The sequence below is a fragment of the Mustela putorius genome, unplaced genomic scaffold, assembly GCF_011764305.1.
Source record: "Mustela putorius furo isolate JIRA1106 unplaced genomic scaffold, ASM1176430v1.1 tig00003834_pilon_pilon_pilon, whole genome shotgun sequence".
Classification (NCBI taxonomy): domain Eukaryota; kingdom Metazoa; phylum Chordata; class Mammalia; order Carnivora; family Mustelidae; genus Mustela; species Mustela putorius.
The window spans coordinates 88,183,525-88,208,024 of record NW_025421987.1 but is presented as its reverse complement, the minus strand read 5'-3'; the positions used below and the strand labels follow the sequence as shown (position 1 = coordinate 88,208,024).

The window sequence follows — 24,500 nt, the reverse complement described above, 5'->3', positions numbered from 1 at the left end:
GAAAAAGCAAAACACAAACATGTATTTGGTTCACCTAATTCGGTAGAACACACGCGTACACATACCCAAATACACACACGTTTCTTTCAACAAGAAATGTCCTAACAGTCAACAATAACAGAAAGAGTAAACCCACCACTTGCTGTCCTGGAAAGAAACAAACCAAACCAAAACAAATCCTTTGAACATGTCCCTCAAGTGCAGGAGAGCCTCCTCTCAGTAAAAAAAAAAGTCCAAGGGAAAAAGAAAATTGCGCCCCCCCCAAAAAAAAAGTGGGGGTTGGGATTGTTACATGCGATCAAAAATTGAAGCCGCTCTCAATAGTCTCAATATTAAAATAACACATCTTCTTTAAAGCGCTTGAGCGATTAGAGAGTGTGGGGGGGGGGGAGCACACACACACAAAACAAAATCCAACCGACGCGGGATCCTAGTATTTACGTAACACCACAAACTTGCAAAAGGCAAAAATCAGAAGAAAAAAATCCGAAAATCATCAAAATACAACCACCAAAAAAAGAAAAAAAAAAATCCCAAGCCACCACATCAACAAGGAAAAAAAACCAACAAAACAAAACCGAAAGACGTCCCAAATAAAATAAAGCAAATGAACCCACCGAAAACTGCTTGGCAAATATTTTTCTCGTGGTGCCTAATATTCTAGCTGGAAAGAGCTGTGGTGTTTATTGTTTTTTTCTCTTACTCGCCTCTAAAGCTACTATATATAACAGACTTTTTCCAACGGGTCGAACCTCTCTCTCCCTTTTGTGTATTTAGCTCGAGTAGCTGAGTTTATGGGTAAGAGAGGAGGAATTAGCCCCAGACCCCGGGAAAGCAAAGCGCACTCCCCCTCTTATGTCACCGAATAGCAAATTAGTTCTCAGAATTCCAGAGGCCGAGCTTTGCTACAGCGAAGACGCCGACGTCACAGAGGGGGTGCCCACGTGATGCTGGCGGAGCAGACTGTACCATCGTGCGGGGCCCCGGGAGGGAGGGACGCCGTCTGGCCCCTCGAGCCTCGAACCGGAACCTCCGAATCCGAGACGCTCCGCAGCTGAGGACCTCGAAATCTTCCGGGAACTGGAAAAATATTGTGGCTTTGAGGGCTTTCCATGGGCTAAGAGAGGCAAAAGTCCCGGAGAGCTGACACCAAGTCCTCCCCTGCCTCGTAGCAGTGGTAAAGTCCGCAGCTCAAATTCCGAGAATTGAGCTCTGTTGATTCTTAGAACTGGGGTTCTTAGAAGTGGTGATGCAAGAAGTTTCTAGGAAAGGCCGGACACCAGGTGATTATTGCTGTTGCTGCTGCCGCTGCTGCTGCTGCCGCCGCCGCCGCTGGTGCCGCTGGTGCCGCTGCCGCCGCCGCTGCTCATGATCATTATTTTACCTTTTAATTCTTTTTTTTTCCGCTCTTGCCAAATGCTTTGGCTCCAAGTTTCCTATGTGTATCTATTGATATAAATGTATATATTTATTTATTCTAGCTGTCAGGTGTTAAAATAAATGCCGAAGATTAGTCCCACGTCTCTCCCACTCTAGGATATAGATTTTTTATATATTTGTTATTTTATTCTTGTTGTCTTTGAGTGAATCGGCCGGTTTGGGGAGGCTTTTGCCACCCTCCCTTGTGTTGTTTTGGTTTTGGAAAAGGAGGTGGAGGAGAGGAAGGAGGGGAATTAGGGGGCGGCCGGAGCCGAGAGGACGAGACAGTGTTTGGGGGGTGCTCCGGGCAAGTCTGGGGGCTGTCTGGCCCCAGACGACGGAGAGGACGCGCGCTCGCGCTCTCGCTCTTTCTGCTGCTGCTTGCGTACGGCTTGTGATCTCGCTGGATTCGGGCGGCTGTGTTTTTTCCCTCTTTTCTCGCTTGCAAACTGCCTTCCTCGCTCCCTCGCTCCTGCCTCCTCTTCCCTCCCTCCCTCCTCCTTTCCCTCGCCTCTCCTTCCTTCTCCTCTCCCGTCCTTCTCGGTGACTCCGGGAGGCGAGGAGGGAGGCTGCCCGCTCGCTCGCCCCGCTGGCTCCCTTCCACCGGCCTCGCTCCTCTAGATTCCCTGCCTCCGAGCCGAGATTTGGGAGGAAAAATGCAAGCGAACTCCTCCGGTTTTGTTTTTCTCCCCCCCCCCCCCCTTAAGCCCAGTTGAAGTATCGTTTCTACTATTTCCTTTTAGATCCGCGGTCTTCCTAACGAGATCCGAGTGTTCTGGTGTCCCCTTTGGTGGACCCCTTTGGTGTCCCCTTACCCTGTGTTTGGGGGAGGTTTAGCTTGCCTGGGGGCGGGGATGTTGAATACTTTGAAAATTATTCTTTCTTGGTTGCAGTCGAGGGAGTCGGGAACCCCCGCGCGCTCCCTCTCCTCATCCTGAGGGGAGAGACTGGTGGCGGGACAGGGATTTGGGGGGTGGGTGGCAAAGGGGTGCGCGTTTGCACCTGCGGTGCTGTTTAGCGTGCGGGGACTCTGGGAACCTTCACAGGACGGCCCAGCCGAGCGGGAAGGTGGCGGGATTTCTGGCGGTCGCGGTGTTTGTGTTTTGGGCGCTGCGTGACTCGGTGTTAGCTCCCAATGGCTGTTCCCCCGCCTCTCCTAATTTTGTTTTATTTTTTCCCATGGTGCGAGCTTTGTAAAAAGACAACTGCAGACCGGAGAGTAGACGACGTCAGGCTTCAGGTTCCCGAGGTCCTTGCTAGGGGCGAGGGGAAAAACAAACAGCCCCAGCCCGCGTTCCTACGTGCAAGACCCGGGAGGAGAGAAGGGCACGCTGTAGCCCTGGATGAGGGACCCGGCAAGGGAGGAGGGGGCGCGGGCGAGAAAGGGAGATCTTTGTGAGTGATTTTGCAAAAACGTTTTGCGAGGTTGGTTGGATTTGCAACCTGTGGCTCTCCTCGAGGGAGTAAGAATGGGGGAAGGCGGCGGCGGCGGCGGCCCGGGGCGGGAGCGGGTGGGGAGTTGGATCCTCGGAAATGGGCTTCGCTCTTGGGCAGCGGGAGCTAGGGGTCACCCCGCTGCGAAAGGTAGTGACCGTGGTCAGTGTCTTGAGAACTGTGGATTGCATTGCCTTTATGATGCCGTGTTATTGGAACTCTGGAGAAAAATGGATCTAGTGTTACAATAATGAGTTTCGAAGCTACTCCACGGAAAACAAAAACACAACCCAATAGATTTAAAAAAAAAAAAAGGAATGAAAATACCCCTTTAATGGGGTGCCCCTTTTTGCAGTGGTTAAGAGTTGGTGGTAGGGGTCCAGCAACTGAACCTGGAGAAGAACCCCAAATAGGGTACGGAAAGTACAGAGCTGTTACTGGGTCCCTGTCCATCACAGAGAGAGAGAGCTGGTCATCTATCCCCCCACCACCAGCAGCCACAGGAAACTGATTTAATCTTCTGTGGATTTTTTTTTTTTCCATTCAGTTTATAGTTTCCAGGAGGAAAATGTTATGGCTCTTAACTTTTTTTTTTTTTTTTTTTTAAGAAAAGTATCAATAGATGCTTTTTTTTTTTTCCTGTCAAAAAAAAAAAAAAAAAGCCAAAAAAACTGGGGCAGGACAGAGGGAACCAGGGAAAAGGCTGTTTAGAAATACAGTTTGTGGCTCTGAGCGATGCCACTGGCTTCCTCTACAGAGACTGCCAGTTTCCCTTTTTCTTTGCAAGGTGTGTGTGGTTTTAATAAATAACTTAAAAAAATAAGAGGGGGGCCGGCAAGATCTGTCAGGAGACAGGTATCTATTTTGCTCACTATTTACTACCAAGAGCCTTTGGCACTGGAACAGAACCTCGTAAATCTTCAGCCCAAGTTGAAGTTCATCTGGCCCTAGTCCACACGCTATTCCTGGAGGTAGCAAACATGAGCTCAAAGGAATGAGGTGAAATCACATTCTTGCTTTAAAATATATACCTTTTTTTTGGTTAAGGAGAAAGAATATTGTCTCTGGGGCAGAAGGAAATGGAAGGAAGGGCGCCAGGAGATGGGCATTCCCTTGCTAAAATGACTCCAGTTGGGTCCTCAGGCTGAAATAGAAACCTGTAGATGGGAAATATTTCCTCCTCCCCCCACTTATAAATAGAAGTTTCCAATATCCTATTTGGAAGACTTTCCAATACTTCAGGCCCAAGCATTGGCTTATCTTAAGGGTCTGCTGTTGGTAAGGCCAGAAGCTGTTGGTAAACTGGGGAGCCTGAAGAGAAGGAAGCCAGAAGTGGGAATTCTCCAGTTGGCCTTTTCTTCTGCGCTCACTTGTGCAGGGTTTTACCCCATGCTTTCTTGAAAAGATTCTCCAGTTTATTCTGGGTTTGCTGGACAGGGATGGGACTCTAACTCTTAAGCTGTCGTTTCCTGAGCCTTAAAGAGTTCCAGTTATTGGTTGAGTAAATGGTAGCCAGGACTAGATGTCAAAATCCTTCCTTCCCTCTCTCTCCCCTGCCCGGTAGCCACACTCACAACCCACTTTATTGTGAAAAACTTGAAGAGATTCAGAGGAGGTAGTGCGGCAGCGCCACCCCTTGGTGGGTGAAACTCTCTGTTTGCAAAAGTCAAATATTTGAAAAACATTGTGAAATGACCTTAGGAGGATTTTTTTTTTTTCTTTAGAAAGGGGAGATAAAGCCAACTTTTAAAACAGGACTTTGTAGTTGATTTCTCAAATGGGGTGGAAAAGTGTTGCTTTCCAGCTAGGATAGTGTCCTAAGAGGCAAAGAAGTTCCTGTGTGTGTGGTTGTGTGTGTGTGTGTGTGTGTGTGTGTGCGCGCGCGCGCGCGCGCGGGGCGCGGGGGGGGGGGGCTGCCTAGTAGGCTTTAAGTAGGTGAGTTCTCCAGATGGAGGTAGCCTCCTTCCCCCTTGGACTTGACTTCTCAGAGCACCTGAATTCTGTTGCCATTCTGACACTGAGATAAGGAAGAATGTCTTGGTGTAAAAACCAACCAGTGATTGGAAGTCCTGTAGTTTTGCCGGCGGTGATGGTCGCGTCTATGGCAGCTGGGTTGGGGACGGAGGTTTGTGGATGGCGAAGGGCAATGTAAGCTGGTCTGTAGCTGGCTTTGGAGCCTTCTGGGAGTCGAAGTACTGTGGCGCGTGCCGGCTTTCTGCACTGCGCAACAAGTGGGAATGCCGCCGCAGTGATCCGAACGAGGGTGCTGTGTTGTGGCGAAGCCGGCCCCTTTCTCTTCGCCCCGTTGGAAGCCAGGAATGGCTCTTCCCAGTCCTCCCCGCCTCCGGGTCTGTGAGCAGCAGCCCCGCCAAAAGACCAAACTCACCCCCTCCCACCCCCCCACCCCCCGCCTTTACTGAGCGCTGTAAGCTTGGGTAGAACCCTGCCCTTGGCCTCCAGGACCCCTCTTCTCCATGGGGATCAGGAGTTTATTCCCGACTTTCTTTGCTGTTGGACCAGTGTTTGGCAAGAAGCTCGCCTAATACCTTCGAGTTCCGTTCTGCTTTTTGAAGACAAGCGCACCCTTTCCTTCCCTTCTAATATATTCAGCCTTTGGGACTGGAAAAACCAACGTATAATACGTGAACGCAGCTCCAGAGACCGCGTTGTGGTTGGTTGCTAGAGGAGTGAGCATCGGGAAGAACGGAATTACATCCACTAAATTAAATGCTTTGCAGCGTTGCTTATAGAAGCAACCTCCTCCCGCTAACAGATTAAAGAAAAAAAAAAAAGTGGGTGTGGGGGGCAGTCGGTTGTGGAAGGCTGTGGCTGCGCGGTGATTTTCGAACGGACCGAGTCTGCCACCTAGTGGTAAATCGTAGCGGAGTCCCCCCCGCCTAGGGCGGCGGACCGACTCTGTCACCTTCAGGTCTCCAAGTATCCCTACCAGGTGCTAGGACTGACAGAAGAGGGCAACATCCAATGAAGATGACATCTGACCTCCAACATTTTGGAAAGGTAGATGACAATTCGGAAGTCTTCATATGTTTGCCCGGCCTACCGTCGCTCAGCGAGTGGAATCTGCCTCCACTAAGAGAGTAAGATAATAAGATAACCCGTTTTGAACACGCTTTCTGTCGCTGTGGCGTCTCCCTGGGTGAAGTGGGTAGTGGAGAGACGCATGGAGGCTCTAGGACATAAAACTCTCGGACAGTTGAGAAAACAAGCGGCCTCATGAGGGGCGGGGCGCCTGTTGCTGGTGAGTTAGAACCCTAACCGGGACCAGAGTTTTACCTTCTGAATTCCAAGTCAGTGACTTAAAGTCAAAGGCAAGTTTATCTCTGCTCCTTTGAAGTATCTAAGAGAAAGGAGCAGCAGTAAGAGAGACCCATGACTTTAATGTCTCAGGTCATCATAGCTGGAAACAGTACCCCAGATGTCTTGGAGGAGTTTTAGAAAGTACAGCATAAGATTTTCAGTGACAGATAAGGGAAGCCTACCGCAGTGCTCAGGGGTGGGGGGGTCCCAGATCTTGAGGAGTGTGCCTGTGTTAGTGGGTGACTAAGTCCCAGTCCCTACACTTGCAGAGATACACCTTGCTGCACCCGAGGCTCGCATTTGGATTCTGAATCACCATCTTCCCCTTTCTTCCAGACTGCTTAGTGGCTTGGGCAGAGATCGTGTGTGTGTGTGTGTGTGTGTGTGTGTGTGTGTGTGTGTGTGTCGGGGATGGGGGGTTCATGTGGACAGGCAGGGTGTAGTCCTAATAGAATTTGGGCCACAATAGCTGCTTATCAAGCAAAGTTTTATTTTCTCGGAGTTCAAAACTTAAGGTGGCAAAGGCGCGTAGGGGTACCGGCGACCCCTAGCGACGGCCGCCGGCGCGCCCACTCGCGGGAGATGCCGTCTCCACCGCCCTGCTCTGAGGGAATCGAGTTCAGCCTCTCCCACAGCGGGAGCAATCGGAGGCCGCGTTGGAGAAACGCGCCTCTGTTCGGGTTGGAAACGAATCTGGGGATGTGTTTGAAGAGCGGTCAAGTTTGACTCATCGCTTTCCAAGGACAGTTAGTGCCTTCCATCTTCATTAACGTGAATAAAGACCTTGGCTGACTTTTGTCCAGATCGGATTTTTAAAGGCATTGTTTGCTTGGGGACATCATGCCGCTCCCCTCCCCCGGCAGCCTTTTTGCAAAGGCTGAGCCCAGTCCAGCCTGGATGGCCGAGATATCTTTGCTCGGGGACGCGGTTTGCTGGCATTGTCTGCCGGCTCTTTCTGGAAGGCTGTCGCGAGCTGGGCGCATGGGGAGCGTCCCTTCAGCAGCTCCTCTTCAGATCTTGATGATAAAACACATCCCTCTATTTTATTGCATTTCCTAGAAGCTTGCAGGCTTGAAAGAGCTCTGTTGGCAGGAAACGTGATAGAAATAAAGTCAGGACATAATGTCCCCGAACACCTCGGTCACCCAAAGCGACTGCCGAGCCTACCGTGTTATCAAATTCGCTTTCATTTATTGTCGTCTCCTCGGCCCTCCCGCCCCTCTCCCCGTCAAGAGAGCGAAGAGTGTTTCACTCTTAAAGCAAAAACAGAGGCGCGGTTTAACCCCACCCCCTACTGCTGGACCACCGCAGCTAAACTGGAGCGGCTAGTTAGCTGAGCCGCTGCGCAGAACGGGAGCGCTCCTGCAGGAGCCCTGATGCTGGTTTCACTAGGGCAGCTCCAGCCTTATCAAAATTCCTAGATCCTGCCCCTGAACAGTGCTTTGCGCTTCAAGATTCTCCTTCGGATTTCTCGGCGAGTTATTGGAGTTATTAGATTACCAATAATCCAGGGGCCGGCGGGATTAGAGAAGGGGCGGGGTGGTGGTGGTGGTGCGAGAGGCATTCTCCAAATCTGGAGACAGTGTCTAAAGTAGGTCAATGGGAAGGAGAGGCGGAGCTACATGGGGGTTGTCGGTTTCAAGCCTTGATGGAGGGCTCTCTCTAGTGTTTAGCAGCGGTAGGACATGATTAGGTTTGAGCTCCCGGAACCACGGGAATCCTAATTTCCAATAAGCGCATGTACTTAATTTTCACTTCCCTTCCTAGATACTCACTCCATTCCATATTAAATTTCAACCTTCGCTTTCCCCTTAATTCCACCGGGCGAAGGGATAAGAAAGTTTCAAGGTAGGGCTTTATGAGGCGGAGGAGGCCCAGTCTTTACCAACCGCCCTGACCCCGCCTCCGCTGCTGATGTGAAGCGCGGCGCAGTGTGACGCCACCCGCCAGTTTTAGGACTGGACTGCGGCCTTACGTACTGCGTCTTTCGAAACCCCAGCCCCGAAAAAGCCCTCTCGGAGCCCACTACTAGGATCAATCAGGAGAACTCGCCCAGGGTTTATAATTCTGAGGAAGGCCCAAGAGAACGCAAGCCAACCTTGGAGGGCTCTCTTGCGCGCGCTGGGGTCAGTGCCCCGGTCTCTGCGGAATCCTAACCGCGTCTCTACGGTTTCGGAGAAATCCGATTCCGAAATCCCGAAATCTGGCAAGGTTCGGCCTTGCAGCTCCTATTCTAAAGACTTGGGCGGAAACCGAGCCTAGCAGGGTTCCCCTATTTGCCAACGTAGGCGGAAGGGGCTTTCTGTTTGGTTTTCCTACAAGTCGTCTGGCGCGCGCAGGATGGAGACCCTCAGTCCTATGGACTCCCACCTCTTTGACCTTGATGCCTGGCGTAACCATCCTCTTAAAGGGGGCGGAGGCAAGCAAAAAGCAAAAATAAATAAATGACGCACCGGGCAAACAAAGGCCAGAATTGGGCAATTTGAAGTTATAAAATCTCCGATTGGACTCGAATTCCTGGGTTCTAGACTGACTCTGCTACTAACTTGTGCGACTTTCCCCATTTATAAAACTTATGAGGAAGGGCTGGACCGGGTGAACTCAGAGTCCTGGAGGGCGCGGGCGAGGGATTTAGAGGAAAGTGCGCCTATTCCCCGCGAGCCTCCCGGGGCGGCCCCCCCTCCCCGGGTGAATCCCCGGCGGCCCTGGCGGCGCAGGCGGCGATCCTGGCGGCCGTCGGGGGCCGGCAGCTTCCTGGAAAGTTACTTCTCGTTGGAGCCGGCGATAGGCAGTGTTCTGTGAAATCCGTTGAGCTGAGATCGACTACATTCCGGGAATGAGAGGGCTGTGCCATTCCCCTCACTACCCCCTGCCTTGACGGCGTAACAGGAAAAAAAAAAAAAAAAAAAAAAAGCACACACAATGTTAGCTACCAAAGTGCACGAAACGTTTTATTTGAATGTAACCAAATTAAGGGCTGACACGATCTCACCACGGGGCCTCCGACGCGCCCGCGGGGGTCTTCGCGGCAGATGGGCAGCGGTGCCCGCAGAACGCCCGGGGGTGGGCGGTCCCTGGCGGGCAGGTACGGTAAGGTCGGGGTGGGCAATGTAGCCCGGGCTTGCGGCGGAGCGCAGGATTCGGGTTTGTGTCCCTGTGTGCGCGCGCCAGGAAAGGGCTGCTTAGTGGCCGCAGAGTGGAGAAGCCGGGGACTGGGGAAAGAATGGATGAAGCCTTTGGTAGTGGCTCCCTCTCGCTCTCGCTCTTAACCTCGCCTCTTGTCCTTCTCTCACCTCCTCTCTTGTCTCTCCGTCTTCCCCTTCTGCTGTCTTCTCTCTCTGCCCTTTTTCCTTTCTTTTTAATTTTTTTTTTTTAAAGGAAAGGGTCCCTCTTTCTTTATTCTCCAACTTCTTTAAAAAAAAAAAAAATCTGCCTTCTCCTCAAGGTGCCAAATTGCAAGTCCAGAGAGTTTGAAAAGGCAGAAGAGAGAAAGTGTGTGGGTGGAAAGACAAAGTTGAGGTCTGGCTTGGTGGTCACTGCGGCTGGGGGCAGGACTGGGGTCCAGAGAGTTCAGTCCGGGTCCTTGCAGTTCAGTTTTCTCTTCGACAGCCCTGCTCTCTTGGCAGTTGTTTTGTGTTACGAGTATTGCGTGTAGCATCAGTGGGATGGCTGGAGCTAGGCCACAGAGTTTGTCCAGGACTTTGCAGAAGATTAGCTTCCAGTATTGGACGAGGCTTGTCGGGTGGAGCCTCAGTGACCTTTTCAGTTAATCAGGGCTGTTACAAGGATCCCATACAGTAACAGATGGGAAAGGGCCAGGTGGCCGGTAAGAAGAAAAGCGGCTGCTAGGTGCTTCCACACTTGGAGCATCCGGAGGGAGACACAGCTTCCCACATCCACCATAACACAGGTTCACTAGCTGTGAGGCATCCTAAGCTAGAGCTGGTGGAAGAAAGAGTGGATTTAATAGGGATGTGGGCCTCAGTGTGTGTGCACTTGTTTTTGACCAAGCTGGGCAGAGGCAGAGGATGGAGATGGCCCATCCCCAGGGCCAGGCTGACAAGTAGACCCCTGGGAATGGCGAATGTTTTGTTTGTTTGTTTGTTTCAATCTACATATGGAGTGAGTCATTTTGCCACTTGCCAAGGTGAAATTGCAAATCTGGGCTTCCAGTGATTCCAAAGTCTGTGACTGGGAATTCACAAGCAAGCTGGTGGTTGAAGCTGGCTAAAGGACAGCTTTAGGTGTTTCAGAAGTGTTCAGGGACGTCTTTCATGGGGGAGGAGGAGATGGTTTATAAATGAAACTCAAGTGTGTCTTTAGCCTTCTTTTTCAACGGCAACAATCACTGAACTTTGGTTAGGACCGATCTAATGTATCTCTCTTTGCCCATCTTGAGTTAGGATGGGAGAGGAGGAAATAGGTTCTTTCATCTCCTCCTGTCCTCTCCCTTCCCCCATTCCCTTCCCTCATCCTCACTCACTCACATGCACACACTAACCTTGAAGCCGATGGGATTGAGTGACTGGCACTTGGGACCACAGAGAAATGTCAGAATGTTTGGTTACAGACTCAAGGAAACCTCTCATTTTAGAGAGCTCCTTTGGTAAGATTCAGCAGCCTGGAATGGGGGCAAAGTGTTTGTGTGGGGGAAGGAACTTAAAAATGAGATTCACCCACATTAGGGTGCTGTCTTGCATGTTCTACAGCACGTAGGCTGATTTGGAGAAGGGACAGGAATTTGAGCCAGAACACCTTGGGCCAGGCCACTAACCATCTATGTGGCCCAACGTGACCTCCCTGGCCTCAGGCCCCTTTACTCGGAAAATAGCTCTTAAGGGCTATGCTTAGGGGGAAAAAAAAAAGGATGGGGGGAGTGGAAGAGGATTCAGATACTGTTTTGTTTTGTAACCCACATGTGATCATAAGTGAGAGTCTTACACCTGTGCTTTAAAATCATTATGCTTTAGAGAAACCAATTTGGAACAAGTACATATGTCATGAGTGCTACTGGGCCAGTTCTTAGCTAAAGCACGCAGCTAACTCTTTTACCAGTAGGGGGAGCACAAGCTTGGAAGTGTGTAGCCCTATATCTGGTCTTCAACCCCAGAGGGAAAGAAGAGGAAACTTTAAGACAAAGACTCAAGGAAAGCATAGTCACGCCATCTCTGGGTGTATTCTGCAGATCCTGTATTTAGTCTTAAAAGATCAGACAGTCAGGAATTACTGACTTTTTGTCCTACCCAAGCCACTTAAATCGCTGAGCTTCCGTTTCATCACCAGTGAAATAGGGATAAGTGTATTGACTCCAATAGACCTTGAGAAATCATTTTTAAACTCTAAAGATAATATTTTAGCAGGTTTTGGAAATTTTTCAGAGTTCTTGGGCCCCCAAAGGATCATTCTCATTACTACTGAAAGAACCACTTTTCTTATATTTTTCTGTCCCATGAACACAAGTGGCCTTTGGACGGCATACATCTTCTACTTTGACAAAGGAACTCTATGTGTATATGTACATATGATTAGTGTATGCAGTTGTGTTCCCAGTGCTCAGGGCAAAAATATGGTTATCGCATAGCTTCGGGTGCCTGTTGTTTCCGTAAGAGTAGAGCTGGAAAAATGTTTGCTAGCTTGTGGTAAAACCGCTCCAGCTGGCAGGCTGCAGCTATCAAAGTAAAACTAAGTACGTGTGTCCTAAAATAAGACCATAGTGGACAATCTAACATTCATGGAATCAATTTCTGTTTGCTTTTTTCCCTTCCTTGCAGATTTTAAGCAAAATTTTGGACTGTGAATCAAGGCGTTGGGTAAGTAAATCTAATTATATGCTTTAAACTTTTGTGGACAAACTGTTTCTTTTGACTTTGCTGATACATGTGTTGCCGTGAAGTTGGTCACTTTTCGTTAGTGGAGATAAAGGATAGCCGATTCCCTTTCCCTCACCCATTTACCCCTGTGTAAGACTATCTTAACTGTTGTACGATCATTCCTTCCCTCACTCATTTTGGAGTTCAGAGCCAATGTAGTCACCTACTATGCACCAGCAGTGTGCTAGGAGCTTGGAGTACATTCAGACAATGCGAGAGCCTAAAGGAGGAAGAACAGATGGTGACTGGGATAATGAAATGAGATCCTGACGAGAATAACTGCGATTTTTGAGAACCTACTAGGGACCAGGCACAGATCTCTAAATTTTACAACCACATAGGTAGTACTTCTCCCATTTAGGGAAACCAAAGCCCAGAAACAGTGAACAGTCTGCCCCAAGTCACGCAGCTAGCAAAAGATAAAGCTGGCGGGCTAACCTTTAAATCGTGGTTTCTCTCCCTGTCACACACTCACTGCTTCTCCGTGCTTGGCAGAGTATTTGGTATGTGGGAAAAGCACTCTACAGATATTCATTCACTACTGCTGTCCCCAAAAGGGCTTTCTAGTCCAACTTGTTAGAGAAAGATTTTTTTTTTCCCATCTTACAGATGTGAACAGTAATGCACAGGGATGGGCCCACAAATTGGTCCAAGACCAAGCACAAGCACCTCGGTGTGCAGCCCATGTGTTAGCAGGCTGCGCTGTCTGTCTTCACCTCCCCCACCCCCCCCACCCGTCCCCGGTAAGCAGGAATCGGGTTCTGGAGAACTCATGAGATTTTGACCCCTTTCTTTCCAGGTGAAGACAAAATGGCCTCCCCGGCTGACAGCTGTATCCAGTTCACCCGCCATGCCAGTGACGTTCTCCTCAACCTTAATCGCCTCCGTAGCCGTGACATCTTGACTGATGTTGTCATCGTGGTGAGCCGTGAGCAGTTCAGAGCCCATAAGACAGTCCTCATGGCCTGCAGGTAAGGGGGGGGAGAGGAAAGATGGACGTATAAGAGGGCAGCGGTGGTGTGGGCAGGCGGCCAGGCAGGTCGTGTGGGCCTTTTGCTGTGTTTGGGATTACGTCGCGTTTGTCTCCAGACTGCCAGCGTGTGGCCTGGAGGAGTAGGCTCCCAGGAAGCGAGTGAATGAACACATGGTAGAGAAGAGTTTTGTTCTGTGGGAAGAGAGGGAGCAGAAATGGTATACTGTCTCAAGAAAGGATGTGTTTGGGACAAACACAGAGAATAACTTCAGTCAACCAGTGAAGAAAGGAGATGTGAAAGGGGGTTTTACAGTATTTGAAGCAAAGGAATTTGAAGTCTTTTGTCCTTTGATTCTGAACCACATGTATTTTATCCCGTGGCTCTCTTTCCACGGGTGTTTCAGGCTATGTGTGTGTGAGAGAGAGTTAGGGAGAAAGAGCCAGCCGATTCTTCCTATTGGTCGAGTATTTCGAGTTTTTGGAGCTGGTTCATATTACCTCATCTCCCTGGATCTCTGCAGTAGCCTTCCGTGTTACAGAGGCATAATTACTTCCCTTTTACAGACAATAAAACGAAGGTACAGATAGGTGAGCTGATGTAAAGTCGGGGATCAGTTTTGCCAGGAGAGAGCTTACCCAACATCTACAGCAAACACCTGTGTTTTAACAGTGGCAAGAACAGAGGTTTATGGAGATGTAAAAGTAATAGAAGATGCTAACCTAGTGCTTCCTCTGGGCCAGGCATGCACGACCCTGTCGGATGGACGCTGTTGTTCCTGCTTTGCAGGGAAAGAAACCAGGGTTCAGAGAGGTTAAGTATCTCACCTAAGGTTGCACAGCTCCTTACTGGTTAAAGCCAGGCTCACTTCTGGCAACCCATTCAGAACAAGCAGAATTGAGAGGCCAGCCTGAATCCTGACTTGTAATTGAGCCCTCTTTCCTCTACCAGACAACAAGGTCCCTGGAGGTACAGCCTGAGGATTAACTTTTGTCTCCCAGGAATATTGACCTTGAGAAGGTCTCCAGACTTGCAGAAAATCAGTAGACTGTAGACATAGGCACCATTTTATTTATTTGTCGTCGATACCCAAGTTGTTTCTAAAAACAGACAATAGCATTTTAAAAATAAGGATTGTGTGTTGGAATAGGAAGAGAAATGCTTATCTCAAAGTTATAGACTAAAAATGGTTACTGCAAATGAGTGCACATTTCACTCTGGTAATCCATGCAGTTAAGATGATAAGGAAAATAGCTTCTGTGACTTTTAGTACATCATTTGCCTTCTGATCTGGGTTCCCCCATGTGTAGAGGGGAAGAATGGTAATGTCTACCTTGCAAGGTTGTGAGGAACACAGGATAATGTATGTAAAGTGCTTAATGACTCTTTGGCGTTTAGTAAGCCGTCTGTAAATGGCAGTTATTATTAATGGCCGTGGAAATTCTGGAGCGAGGCCCAGGGGAGAGGAGACAAGCCTTGACACTGACTGTAATTGACCGCCAGTCTCCTCCGTTCTTGTGACACGTGTGTTTGTGTTACAGTGGCCTGTTTTATAGCATCTTCACGGACCAGCTCAAATGTAACCTGAGTGTGATCAACCTGGATCCCGAGATCAACCCTGAGGGGTTCTGTATTCTCTTGGACTTCATGTACACTTCCCGCCTCAACCTGCGGGAGGGCAACATCATGGCCGTCATGGCCACGGCCATGTATCTGCAGATGGAGCATGTTGTGGACACTTGCCGGAAGTTCATCAAAGCCAGGTGAGGTGCTGCTGAGGGCAGAGCCCTTGGAAGTGGAAGGCACCTGAAATCCTTGGTAATGCATACGTATCCTCTACAATATGCCACAGGCTACAGTTCCCCTAGCTTTTGCACACTTCTGCCTTCTTAATTCTTGCACTGCTATCCAGATATGCCCTATGCATTCAATCCCCTCTTGCTTTCTTCCATTCCTTGGATGGGCCCTTTCCTCCCACCCATCCTGCCAGGCCAAGCTTGGAAGCGGGCTCCTCTGTGGATGTTTTTACGATTGCCAGTCTTCCTCCCTCAGCTCTTCCTCTGTATCCCTGAGCCGCCTGCCTGTCCGTTAGAGCTTCCTCCCATTTTAACTATTTGCATGTGTGTTTCAGTTCTTTCGACTTCTATTCTAATGATTTACATATGCGCCTTAGTTCCCCTTCCAGACTGTGCGCTGCTTTCCTCATCTTTCGTGTTGCCCTGCTCCTCCGAGAGAGGACATTTATGGACTTAAATTGAGTTCACTGGGTCTGATCCCCTCTTTGAGGGCTGGTCAGACATGCCCATCGTTTAAGGCAGGCAGAGGGTGGGGAGGGGGACCTGAGAGCCCAAAAACCAAAACGCTTTGCTAAGTGGAGCAGAAACTCGGGACTTGACTTTTTTAGCGTGTTTGATTCAGCTGCTCTAAGATGATTCCCTCCCTTCTGAAACAGAAGTGTTTCCAGCCTCTGTTTGATCACCTCCAGGAGCCAGGAACCCAGTGTTCCCAGAGCCTTGCTGTCTACCTCAGACTGTTAGAAAGCTCCTCTTTATGGCGAGTTGAAATCTGGCTCCCTTAACCTTCACTCATTGGTTCTAGCTCTGTTAACTGTGATCATGTTGAGCTGACCTACTTTTCGCCCGCATAATGTCCCTTCAAGTCTGTGTAGCGAGAGCTTGTTGTCTCCTATGGGTGATAATGGTAGCGAGGTCATCATCGCAGTCATTTTCGAGTACTTTCTCTGGGTCAGGCCTGGTGCTTAGAGCAGTTAAGTAACTTGCTCCAGGTCCTGTTGCCACTAAGTGGCGCAGCTGGGATTGGAAAGCAGGTCTGGCTGCTGCCTGTCCTCCAAAGAAAGCTGCCTCCAAGCCTCTAGGCAGCTTGCAGGGTGAGTCCTTTCTCCCACTGGGCACCGGTTCGTCGGTGACCCTCTGAACATGCATTGTGTAACTTCTTCCTTCCCTGAGCCTCCATTTCCATGGGTGTAAAGTGAAGACAGTAATGCCTTTCTTCCCTTGCAGGATTTTGCATGGATGAAATAAGGGCTCTGAAAGCTTTACATTGTCTAATATCTGAAGAATGACAGATTCACGCACATATACACAGAATGTGGCTTAAACATGGGATCATAGGTCTAAGCGGGCACATGTTGTGTGGCTGACTCGCTGCTCTTGTCTGGGCCCAGTCTCCCGCGCTGTGTCCCAGCTTGTTAGATTTCTAGCATAAAAGCCTTGTGACTGCAAGAATTTCCCTCTTCCCAAGCCACAGCCCTCATGTCTGGCTGACCAAGCACAAATGTGGCTACGTACGCCCGAGTCTCTCGGAAGGTCCTCTGTCCACCAGTTCTCACTCGGAGGCCCGTGTCTCCTCTCTGTTTTCTCCTGCAGTGAAGCAGAGATGGTGCCTGCCCTCAAGCCTCCCCGTGAAGAGTTTCTGAACAGCCGGATGCTGATGCCCCAGGACATCATGGCTTATCGGGGTCGGGAGGTGGTGGAGAGTAACCTGCCGCTGAGGAACGCCCCCGGGTGTGAAAGCAGAGCCTTCGCCCCCAGCCTGTACAGCGGCCTGTCCACCCCGCCGGCCTCTTATCCCGTCTACAGTCACCTCCCTGTCAGCAGCTTCCTCTTCTCTGACGAAGAGCTGCGGGATGCCCGGATGCCGGTGGCCAATCCCTTCCCTAAGGAGCGGGCCCACCCCTGCGATAGCGTCAGGCCTATCCCCGGTGACTACAGCCGTCCAGCCATGGAGATCTCTCCCGGTGTGTGCCACAGCAGCATCTACTCCCCCAAGGAGGCGGCCCCAGAGGAGACACGCAGTGACATGCACTACGGTGTGGCCGAAGGCCCCAAGCCTGCTGCCCCCTCGGCCCGGAGTGCCCCATACTTCCCCTGTGACAAGGCTGGCAAGGAGGAAGAGAGGCCCTCCTCAGAGGATGAGATCGCCCTGCATTTCGAGCCCCCCAGCGCGCCCCTGAACCGCAAGGGTCTGGTCAGTCCACAGAGCCCCCAGAAGTCCGACTGCCAGCCCAACTCGCCCACGGAGTCCTGCAGTAGCAAGAACGCCTGCATCCTCCAGACCTCTGGTTCGCCTCCAGCCAAGAGCCCCACCGACCCCAAAGCCTGCAACTGGAAGAAATACAAGTTCATCGTGCTCAACAGCCTCAACCAGAATGCCAAACCGGAGGGGCCTGAGCAGGCCGAGCTGGGCCGCCTCTCCCCTCGAGCCTACACGGCCCCACCAGCCTGCCAGCCACCGATGGAGCCCGAGAGCCTTGACCTCCAGTCCCCAACCAAGCTCAGCGCTGGCGGGGAGGACTCCACCATCCCTCAGGCCAGCCGGCTCAATAACATTGTCAACAGGTGCTTTCAGAGGCAGTCTGGGCCTGGGGTCAGGGGCTTCCACGGGGGCCACTTCTTCTGACGGATGCAGGGGCCATGTTCTGTTCTTGTCTGAATACTGGGTACAGTAGGGGTGTGGAGTAAGCACCCATTGATGGAATTGACCTCAGTAAGGAAGCATAGTAAGCTTTGGTGTACTTTGTCGTAGCAAGAGAGAGAACTCCCAGCTGTGGTAGAAGAACGTTCCAGGAACCCCAAGGGCAGCTTCTTTGGTCTTAGGGTGGCAGGGTGAGCTCGTACTCACTTTGCACTGAGTGGACCAACAGACTGCAGTACCGAGGGGAAGACATTGACCTGGGTTGGGGTTTTGGTCTGGTTCGACCCCACCAGTGATCTCAGGGCATATACTGTTTGGAAGTGGGCTTAAGGATAACTCTGTGGCCTCAGATCCAGAGGGAGCAAGCCCAGCTCTGGCCTCTGGGTTCCCCTGAGCCCAGGAAGGTGGGGGCAGCCTTCGGGCCAGGCGGAGTGCTTTACCCTCTCCAGCTGCTGACGCTCTCTTTCCTCCTGCCCACAGGTCCCTGACAGGCTCCCCCCGCAGCAGCAGCGAGAGCCACTCCCCGCTCTACTTGCACCCTCCCAAGTGCACGTCCTGCGGCTCTCAGTCCCCCCAGCATGCAGAGATGTGCCTCCATACCGCCGGCCCCACGTTTCCCGAGGAGATAGGAGAGACCCAATCTGAGTATTCGGATTCCAGCTGTGGTGAGTCCCTTCCCAGAGATAAGCAAGGCCCCTGCCTCTGCTCCCAGGGGTTTGCATTTCTGTTTCACTTACGCTGTTGTCCCTGGTTGGGAGAAGTCCCCGACCAGAAGGTCACTGGCACATAGAATCACCAGCCTGTCACCCCACGCTTGACCTCTTGAACCAGGTTGACCTGAACAAGGAAAGAGGTATTGGAGTTAATCTGGGGTAACAGAGAAAGACCAAACAGCCTTTTCCGTGGCATTCCAGCCAAGGTGGTCTGTGGAACTGGCTCTAACTCCCAGAGCTTTCTTAGTTGCTCAGGACCTAGCTGCTCGGACTGACCCGTGTTGGCTCCCCCTGCCTTCTGTAAGGACAAGCAGCCAGCCTTACTTGTTCCCGCATCTCCCTTAGGTCCGAGAGAGTTTCTAACATGGAGTAGGTGCTCAGCTAATGGTAGCTGAATTAGGTCAGCTGGACTGAATGATTAAATTGAAGTTTTGGACACTTTGTGACTGGCATCCCCAGTTTTTATTAGATAAAAAAGGCCATCTTTTCCCTCTGGCTGCAGTAGGATAGCCCCGTCTTTCCTAATCAGGGGTGAGCCACCATGACTTGTCATTTTCAAAACGTTCTCATAGAAGGGAAAAATCAGTTACTTATACTGTGAGATTTGGCACAGGGTTGTAGACATGTAGTTGGAGAGCAGGGACTGTCCCCGTCTGTCCCCCTGGCTATTTGCCTTTTCTCTGCATCTAGTCCCTTCCCTCTGGGCCATTTCTACTTCCGTTCTTGTTGGCTCTCCCAGTCTCATAGAAGTGTTTGGGGGACGTGGAATGCAGAGAGGCACAGGGTGAATCTGTTTACTTCCTCCTTTAATGGCCTCCACCTACTGTTGGATTTTCTAGCTCACATTCCTAGAACGCTTTGTGTCCTACAATATGCTCCTCTGGGTGTGCAAACTGGGGGTTGACTATCCTGATTTGAAGACGGAGATGGAGATAGGCTTAGTAAGGCTCAGGATCTTGCTTGAGGGCTCCTGTGTATGGATGTAAATAAAACAGTGAACCGAGAAGAAAAGTCCGTTCTCAGGGCTCTCTCAAGAAGGAGGAGCCCTGCTGAGCTTCCCTGAAGCTGGCATAGGCCGCCTGGGTAGCTGTTGGTCTGAGTTTCCCCTCTGCACCTCAGTATTCAACTCTGTCTCTTTTCTCCTCCATGATGGAGACTCTAAATGCTCAGAAAGATAAAATGCCTACAGACCCTGAATATCGGGTGGGTGGAGCTTGGGGGTTCCATGTGGTGCTGAAGGCAGCTGCAGAGGGGAGTGGCCTTGGAGCCCTACCTCCCTTCCGCATTCTAACGGTGGCATCCCCCCACACCTCCAACAGAGAACGGGGCCTTCTTTTGCAATGAGTGTGACTGCCGCTTCTCTGAGGAGGCCTCACTCAAGAGACACACACTGCAGACCCACAGTGACAAACCCTACAAGTGTGACCGCTGCCAGGCCTCGTTCCGCTACAAGGGCAACCTCGCCAGCCACAAGACCGTCCATACGGGTATGGCCCTACCGCGCCCTGCCACAGCTGGCCAGGGTTCCTGCAGGTGGGATGGGGGGAGGACCCTAGAGAAATCAGCGTGGAGCCTTGATCCCCGGTGGGCTGAGGCAGGGAGCAAGCCCTGTTCGGTCTGGATGTGGGCCTAACCTTGTTGTGTTTAGCTTCGCAACCCAACCACTCCCTCTATTCTTTGTCTTTTCTTGGAGACGCTCCGTCCTGCTTCTCTACCATTGCTGGGGCAGAAGGGTTAATCCCAGCACACATGTGAAGCAGCAAGAACCAGGAAGGTGAAGCAGATTGGATTTTTGTAACCTCAGAAGAAAATTAAAAGCCTCTTGATTTCCTCTCAGGGCTCGCTCCTTATCAACTCACATTCCTTTCTTTACCGGGTAGCTTCTAATGACCCGATTGTTGGCCAAAGTTGACTCTCTCTTGGTATTTTAAATGTGTCCATTATCCCAGAAACTTTCCACGAAGGCAGGCTCAGGCCTTCTATTGGCTTCTCCAGCCTGAACATCTACTGTGACTCAGGCCCAACCTTCTTGCAAATGGAATCCAGCTGTTGTTGCCACAAAGTGGAAAAGCATGTGTTGTTCTAAAAGAGAAACTAGAGCATCCTGATTGTATCTTCCTGGTGAATGGCTTGATTACTGAATCAGTCTAATCCAAGGGAAGAGCTAGAAGAGCCTTACTATGTCATCTAAATTCACCCCTCAGATTCCAAAAAGGGAAACTGAGGTCCAGAGAAGGAGAGTGACTTATCCAAGTCTGCAGTTAGATCATCCTAATGACATAGCTGTTTCAAAGGCCTCCTGGAACCTCCCTCCCTGCTTCCCTGTCCTACCCCCAGTGTTGTGTCCCCTCTGCCCCAGCCTGCTCCTTGACCCTGGCCACCTGCAGTCTGTGGTGGTATGGGTGTGTTTGGCGAGGGCGGGGAACTGGCAGGCCCCTGCATCCTCTATCAGACATCTTCCGAAGGAGAGAAAGCTGAGATGGCCCCGGAAGGGCAGGTGGCTTTGAGATCCAGGGACCCGGGACTGTGGAGACCTCCAACAAATATGGCTTCCTTTGTTCCCTCTCTTTCGGGAATAGGTGAGAAACCCTATCGTTGTAACATTTGTGGAGCCCAGTTCAACCGGCCAGCCAACCTGAAAACCCATACTCGAATTCACTCTGGAGAGAAGCCCTACAAATGCGAAACGTGTGGAGCCAGATTTGTACAAGTGAGCAGGGCCACAGGGAAGAGACCCCTCGGCCTCCATGTGCTGATGAGGAACTCCAGGGGGCGGTGAGGGAAGGGGGCCCACAACCCACCCCAACAGAGCCTCTCATGCTTCGCTCTTCCATTCAGGTGGCCCACCTCCGTGCCCATGTGCTTATCCACACTGGAGAGAAGCCCTATCCCTGTGAAATCTGTGGCACCCGTTTCCGGCACCTTCAGACTCTGAAGAGCCACCTGCGAATCCATACAGGAGAGAAACCTTACCATGTATGTGAGCCTCTTGTGGTTGTCACCTGGCCGGGCGGGGCAGGGTTGGGGGAGGGCTGGTGGGGGAGAGGCGGGCAGCAGAACTGTTTGCTCCAATCTCAAGCACACAGTGGGGGATGACCACTGAACTAATGGTCGTAAGACCTGTTTTAGGACTGGTTGTCAGACATGCTGCTGGACATTGGCTATGTCTCAGTTTGCTCATCTCTAAAGTGGTGGTATTGGGCCAGGTGATCTGGGCCCTAGGAAAGAGATCTGGACTATAGATACATCGATTCTGGAGTCATCCATTCATTCCACACTAAGTGTTCTCACAGTATGCCACTGTGCCGGGCGAGATGTCTCCTTAAGAGGACCTAGGTGTTTGGGAAGGGGCAGCCATGAGAGTGGGAGCAGATGCAGAAAAGTGTGGTAATATAAGGAAAAAAAAAGACAGGGAAAAGGCCATTATAAGAAGGAGCAGGTGACCAGCTACACGACAGGGTACCATGAGTGGGCCATTGGAATCCGAGTGTTCAGGAGGAGGGTTTCAGCCAGATGTGGCTTGCAGACTAATTTTTGAACATTTCATAAGCTAAGAATGGTTTTAATATTTTTAAGTGGCTATAAGATGGAGAAATAACATTTTGTAACATGTGCAAATTACATAAAATTAAAACCTTAAGCAAAGTTTTATTGGGACACAGCCATGCTCATTTGCTTACATATTATCCCTGAGGACTTTCCTACCACAGGGGCAAAGTGGTCATTGTGATATATTCACTGTCCAGCTCTTTCCCAGTTAAAAACAGTTTGCCGATCTCTGCTACAGAGGGGAGAGATACTGGTGGGCAGCTGGGGTATCTGCTTCTTATTCTAACTCTGACAAGGACCCTTTTTAGGGCCATAGGCAAGCTATGACCCTCTCTCAGGGGACCGCAGTTTTCTTTCTCTATAGAAGGATGAAGATGCCTTAGGTGAATGAACAGTGTCCAGACTGTGCTCTTTCAGTCAACCCCACCGCCTCTTTTACCTTTTGAGTTTCTGTTGAACTTGAAAAGAGAGTCCCGTGGTTTACCAGCGTGGAAACCACTATGATCGATGACATTGACTTGGGTGGGTGTATGGCCTCACTGTAGGTAGTGATGGACACAAGAATGAACCAATGAATGGTTAACCTGTGTCACAGATGGGAACCTGCAAATGGAGGTATTTTTATCCACTTATTTAACAGTCCCTGAGTGAATGTTTTCTCTCTTGCCGTTTGTTCTTGGGCAAATTAAAAGAGTTCTCCTCTTTTTATAAAAAATTTTTTAAAAAATTCTTAAATTTTTTTGATTTTTAATTTTTTAAATTTTAAAAAAATTCTCGTGATACCCTTATTTCCTCAGCTATAAATGAGCCTGATAATAGTACCTTCTCCATGGAGTTGTGTTCAGATAAAAAATTTGCTCAAGTGTCAGGATAGTCCTGGCACACGGTAAGACTACAATGAGTATTTGCTGGAAGTTTAGATGCACCCGTGTCCAGTGAAGAGTGACCTTCAGAGCGTGTCGACTCAGTCCTTTACTGAAGGGGAAGCCAGGGCCCATGGAGCGAAATGAGGCACTTGGCTAGGGAAAAGCAGGAGCAACAGTTCCCCACTTTGGAAAAGAGGGAAGGGGCATTTGCACAACGCTTCCTTATCGCTTAGCTGAAGCCAGAATTCTCAACCTGGCCTCCCAGAGGGATGAGCTGCCCAGATCTCTCTGAGGGAGAATCTCCTTCTCTGGGTCTTCGGGCAATGACACATCCCTGGGGCTGGTGACAGCTAACAGTTTGCCTCTGGTTTTCCTTCAGTGTGAGAAGTGCAACCTGCATTTCCGTCACAAAAGCCAGCTGCGTCTTCACTTGCGCCAAAAGCATGGCGCCATCACCAACACCAAGGTGCAGTACCGCGTGTCTGCCACCGACCTGCCCCCGGAGCTCCCCAAAGCCTGCTGAAGCATGGAGTGTTGATGCTTTCCATTCGAGTCCCTTCTCAGAATCTACCCAAAGGATACTGTAACACTTTACGACTTTCATCCCATGACGTAGTGCCTCTTTCATCCACTAGTGCAAATCATAGCTGGGGTGGGGGTGGGGGGAGGGGCATGGGGTTGGGGGGCCAAGGCAGCTTCCCTTCCCCTACTGCCATAAAACATTAAGAAAATAATATTGCTTCTTCTCCTATGTGTAAGGCAAACCATGTCAGCAAAAAGCAAAACCATTTTATATATCAAAGTGGGGGAGTAGGCAAAAGTTTTGACTTGACTTGGTCTGCAAAATGAGGAATGTATATGTTTTGCGGGGACAGATGTTTCTTTTGTATGTAAATGTGCATTCTTTTAAAAGAAGAGACTTCGGTATGTTATCAAAGAGAGGGCTTTAATTTTTTTAACCAAAGGTGAAGGAATATATGGCAGAGCTGTAAATATATAAATATATATATATATAAAATAAATATATATAAACCTAAAAAAGATATATTAAAAATATAAAACTGCGTTAAAGGCTCGATTTTGTATCTGCAGGCAGACACGGATCTGAGAATCTTTATTGAGAAAGAGCACTTAAGAGAATATTTTAAGTATTGCATCTGTATAAGTAAGAAAATATTTTGTCTAAAATGCCTCAGTGTATTTGTATTTTTTTGCAAGTGAAGGTTTACAATTTACAAAGTGTGTATTAAAAAAAAAAAACACAAAAAGAACAAAAAAAGCTGCCGAAGGAAAAATGTGTAGTTTTGTTCTAGTTTTCGGTTTGTATATACCTGTACAACGTGTCCTACGGTGCCTTTTTTCATGGAAGTTTTCAGTGATGGACGAGCGCGCCATCCCTTCTGAAGTGTAGGCAGACACAGGGACTTGAAATTGTCGCTCACTAAGCTCTCCTTGGGAATGTTTGTCTCATCACATTCTGCGTCATGCTTGTGTTAGAACTATTCCGGAGACAGGGTTTGGCTGTGTCTAAACTGCATTACCGCGTTGTAAAATATAGCTGTACAAATACAAGAATAAAATGTTGAAAAGTCAAGTGGGCTCGTTCCAGAGGTATTTCCTTTTGTGGGGATCAGGACTTGAATAGGTCTGTTTTCCTCTGCTCTGAACCTAGCGGGACGGGCTGGTGGAGAAGAGTGGCTGCTGGCTGCTGGGGTCTCGGGCAGGCTGAGACTGGGGCTGGTTCCTGGAAGCTGGGCAGGGACCCACTGTTGGCTCCCAGACCAGGACAGGCTGCAGGCTTCAGACTCTGGTCAGGAGGAGCTCCGGCGGGGGATATCGGATGGACCACCTCTCACCTCTCTTTCTGGCTGGTTCTCGCTTCTGTCTTTTGCTCAAAGCTCTAGGCTAAGCTTTTGTGATTTCCCT

At 50.0% G+C, this 24,500-nt stretch overlaps 1 protein-coding gene across 4 annotated transcripts; it reads left to right on the top strand.

The window, feature by feature from the left end:
- Nucleotides 1-1,178: 1,178 nt before the first annotated feature.
- BCL6 (BCL6 transcription repressor) lies at nt 1,179-24,168 on the top strand. Of its 4 annotated transcripts, none has more exons than XM_004745234.1 (10): nt 1,182-1,283; nt 11,943-11,981; nt 12,841-13,012; nt 14,554-14,775; nt 16,399-17,370; nt 17,927-18,111; nt 19,479-19,646; nt 20,739-20,869; nt 20,998-21,135; nt 22,954-24,168. In XM_004745234.1, the coding sequence occupies exons 3-10, from the start codon at nt 12,852-12,854 to the stop codon at nt 23,095-23,097; spliced, it is 2,121 nt and encodes a 706-aa protein (XP_004745291.1). In that variant the 5' UTR covers nt 1,182-1,283; nt 11,943-11,981; nt 12,841-12,851; the 3' UTR covers nt 23,098-24,168. The 4 variants fall into 4 exon arrangements, with proteins under 4 accessions (XP_044944657.1, XP_004745291.1, XP_004745290.1 ...); XM_004745233.3 differs by lacking the exon at nt 1,182-1,283 and adding an exon at nt 3,500-5,951; XM_004745232.3 differs by lacking the exon at nt 1,182-1,283 and adding an exon at nt 5,959-10,777.
- The last annotated feature ends 332 nt before the right edge of the window (nt 24,169-24,500 follow it).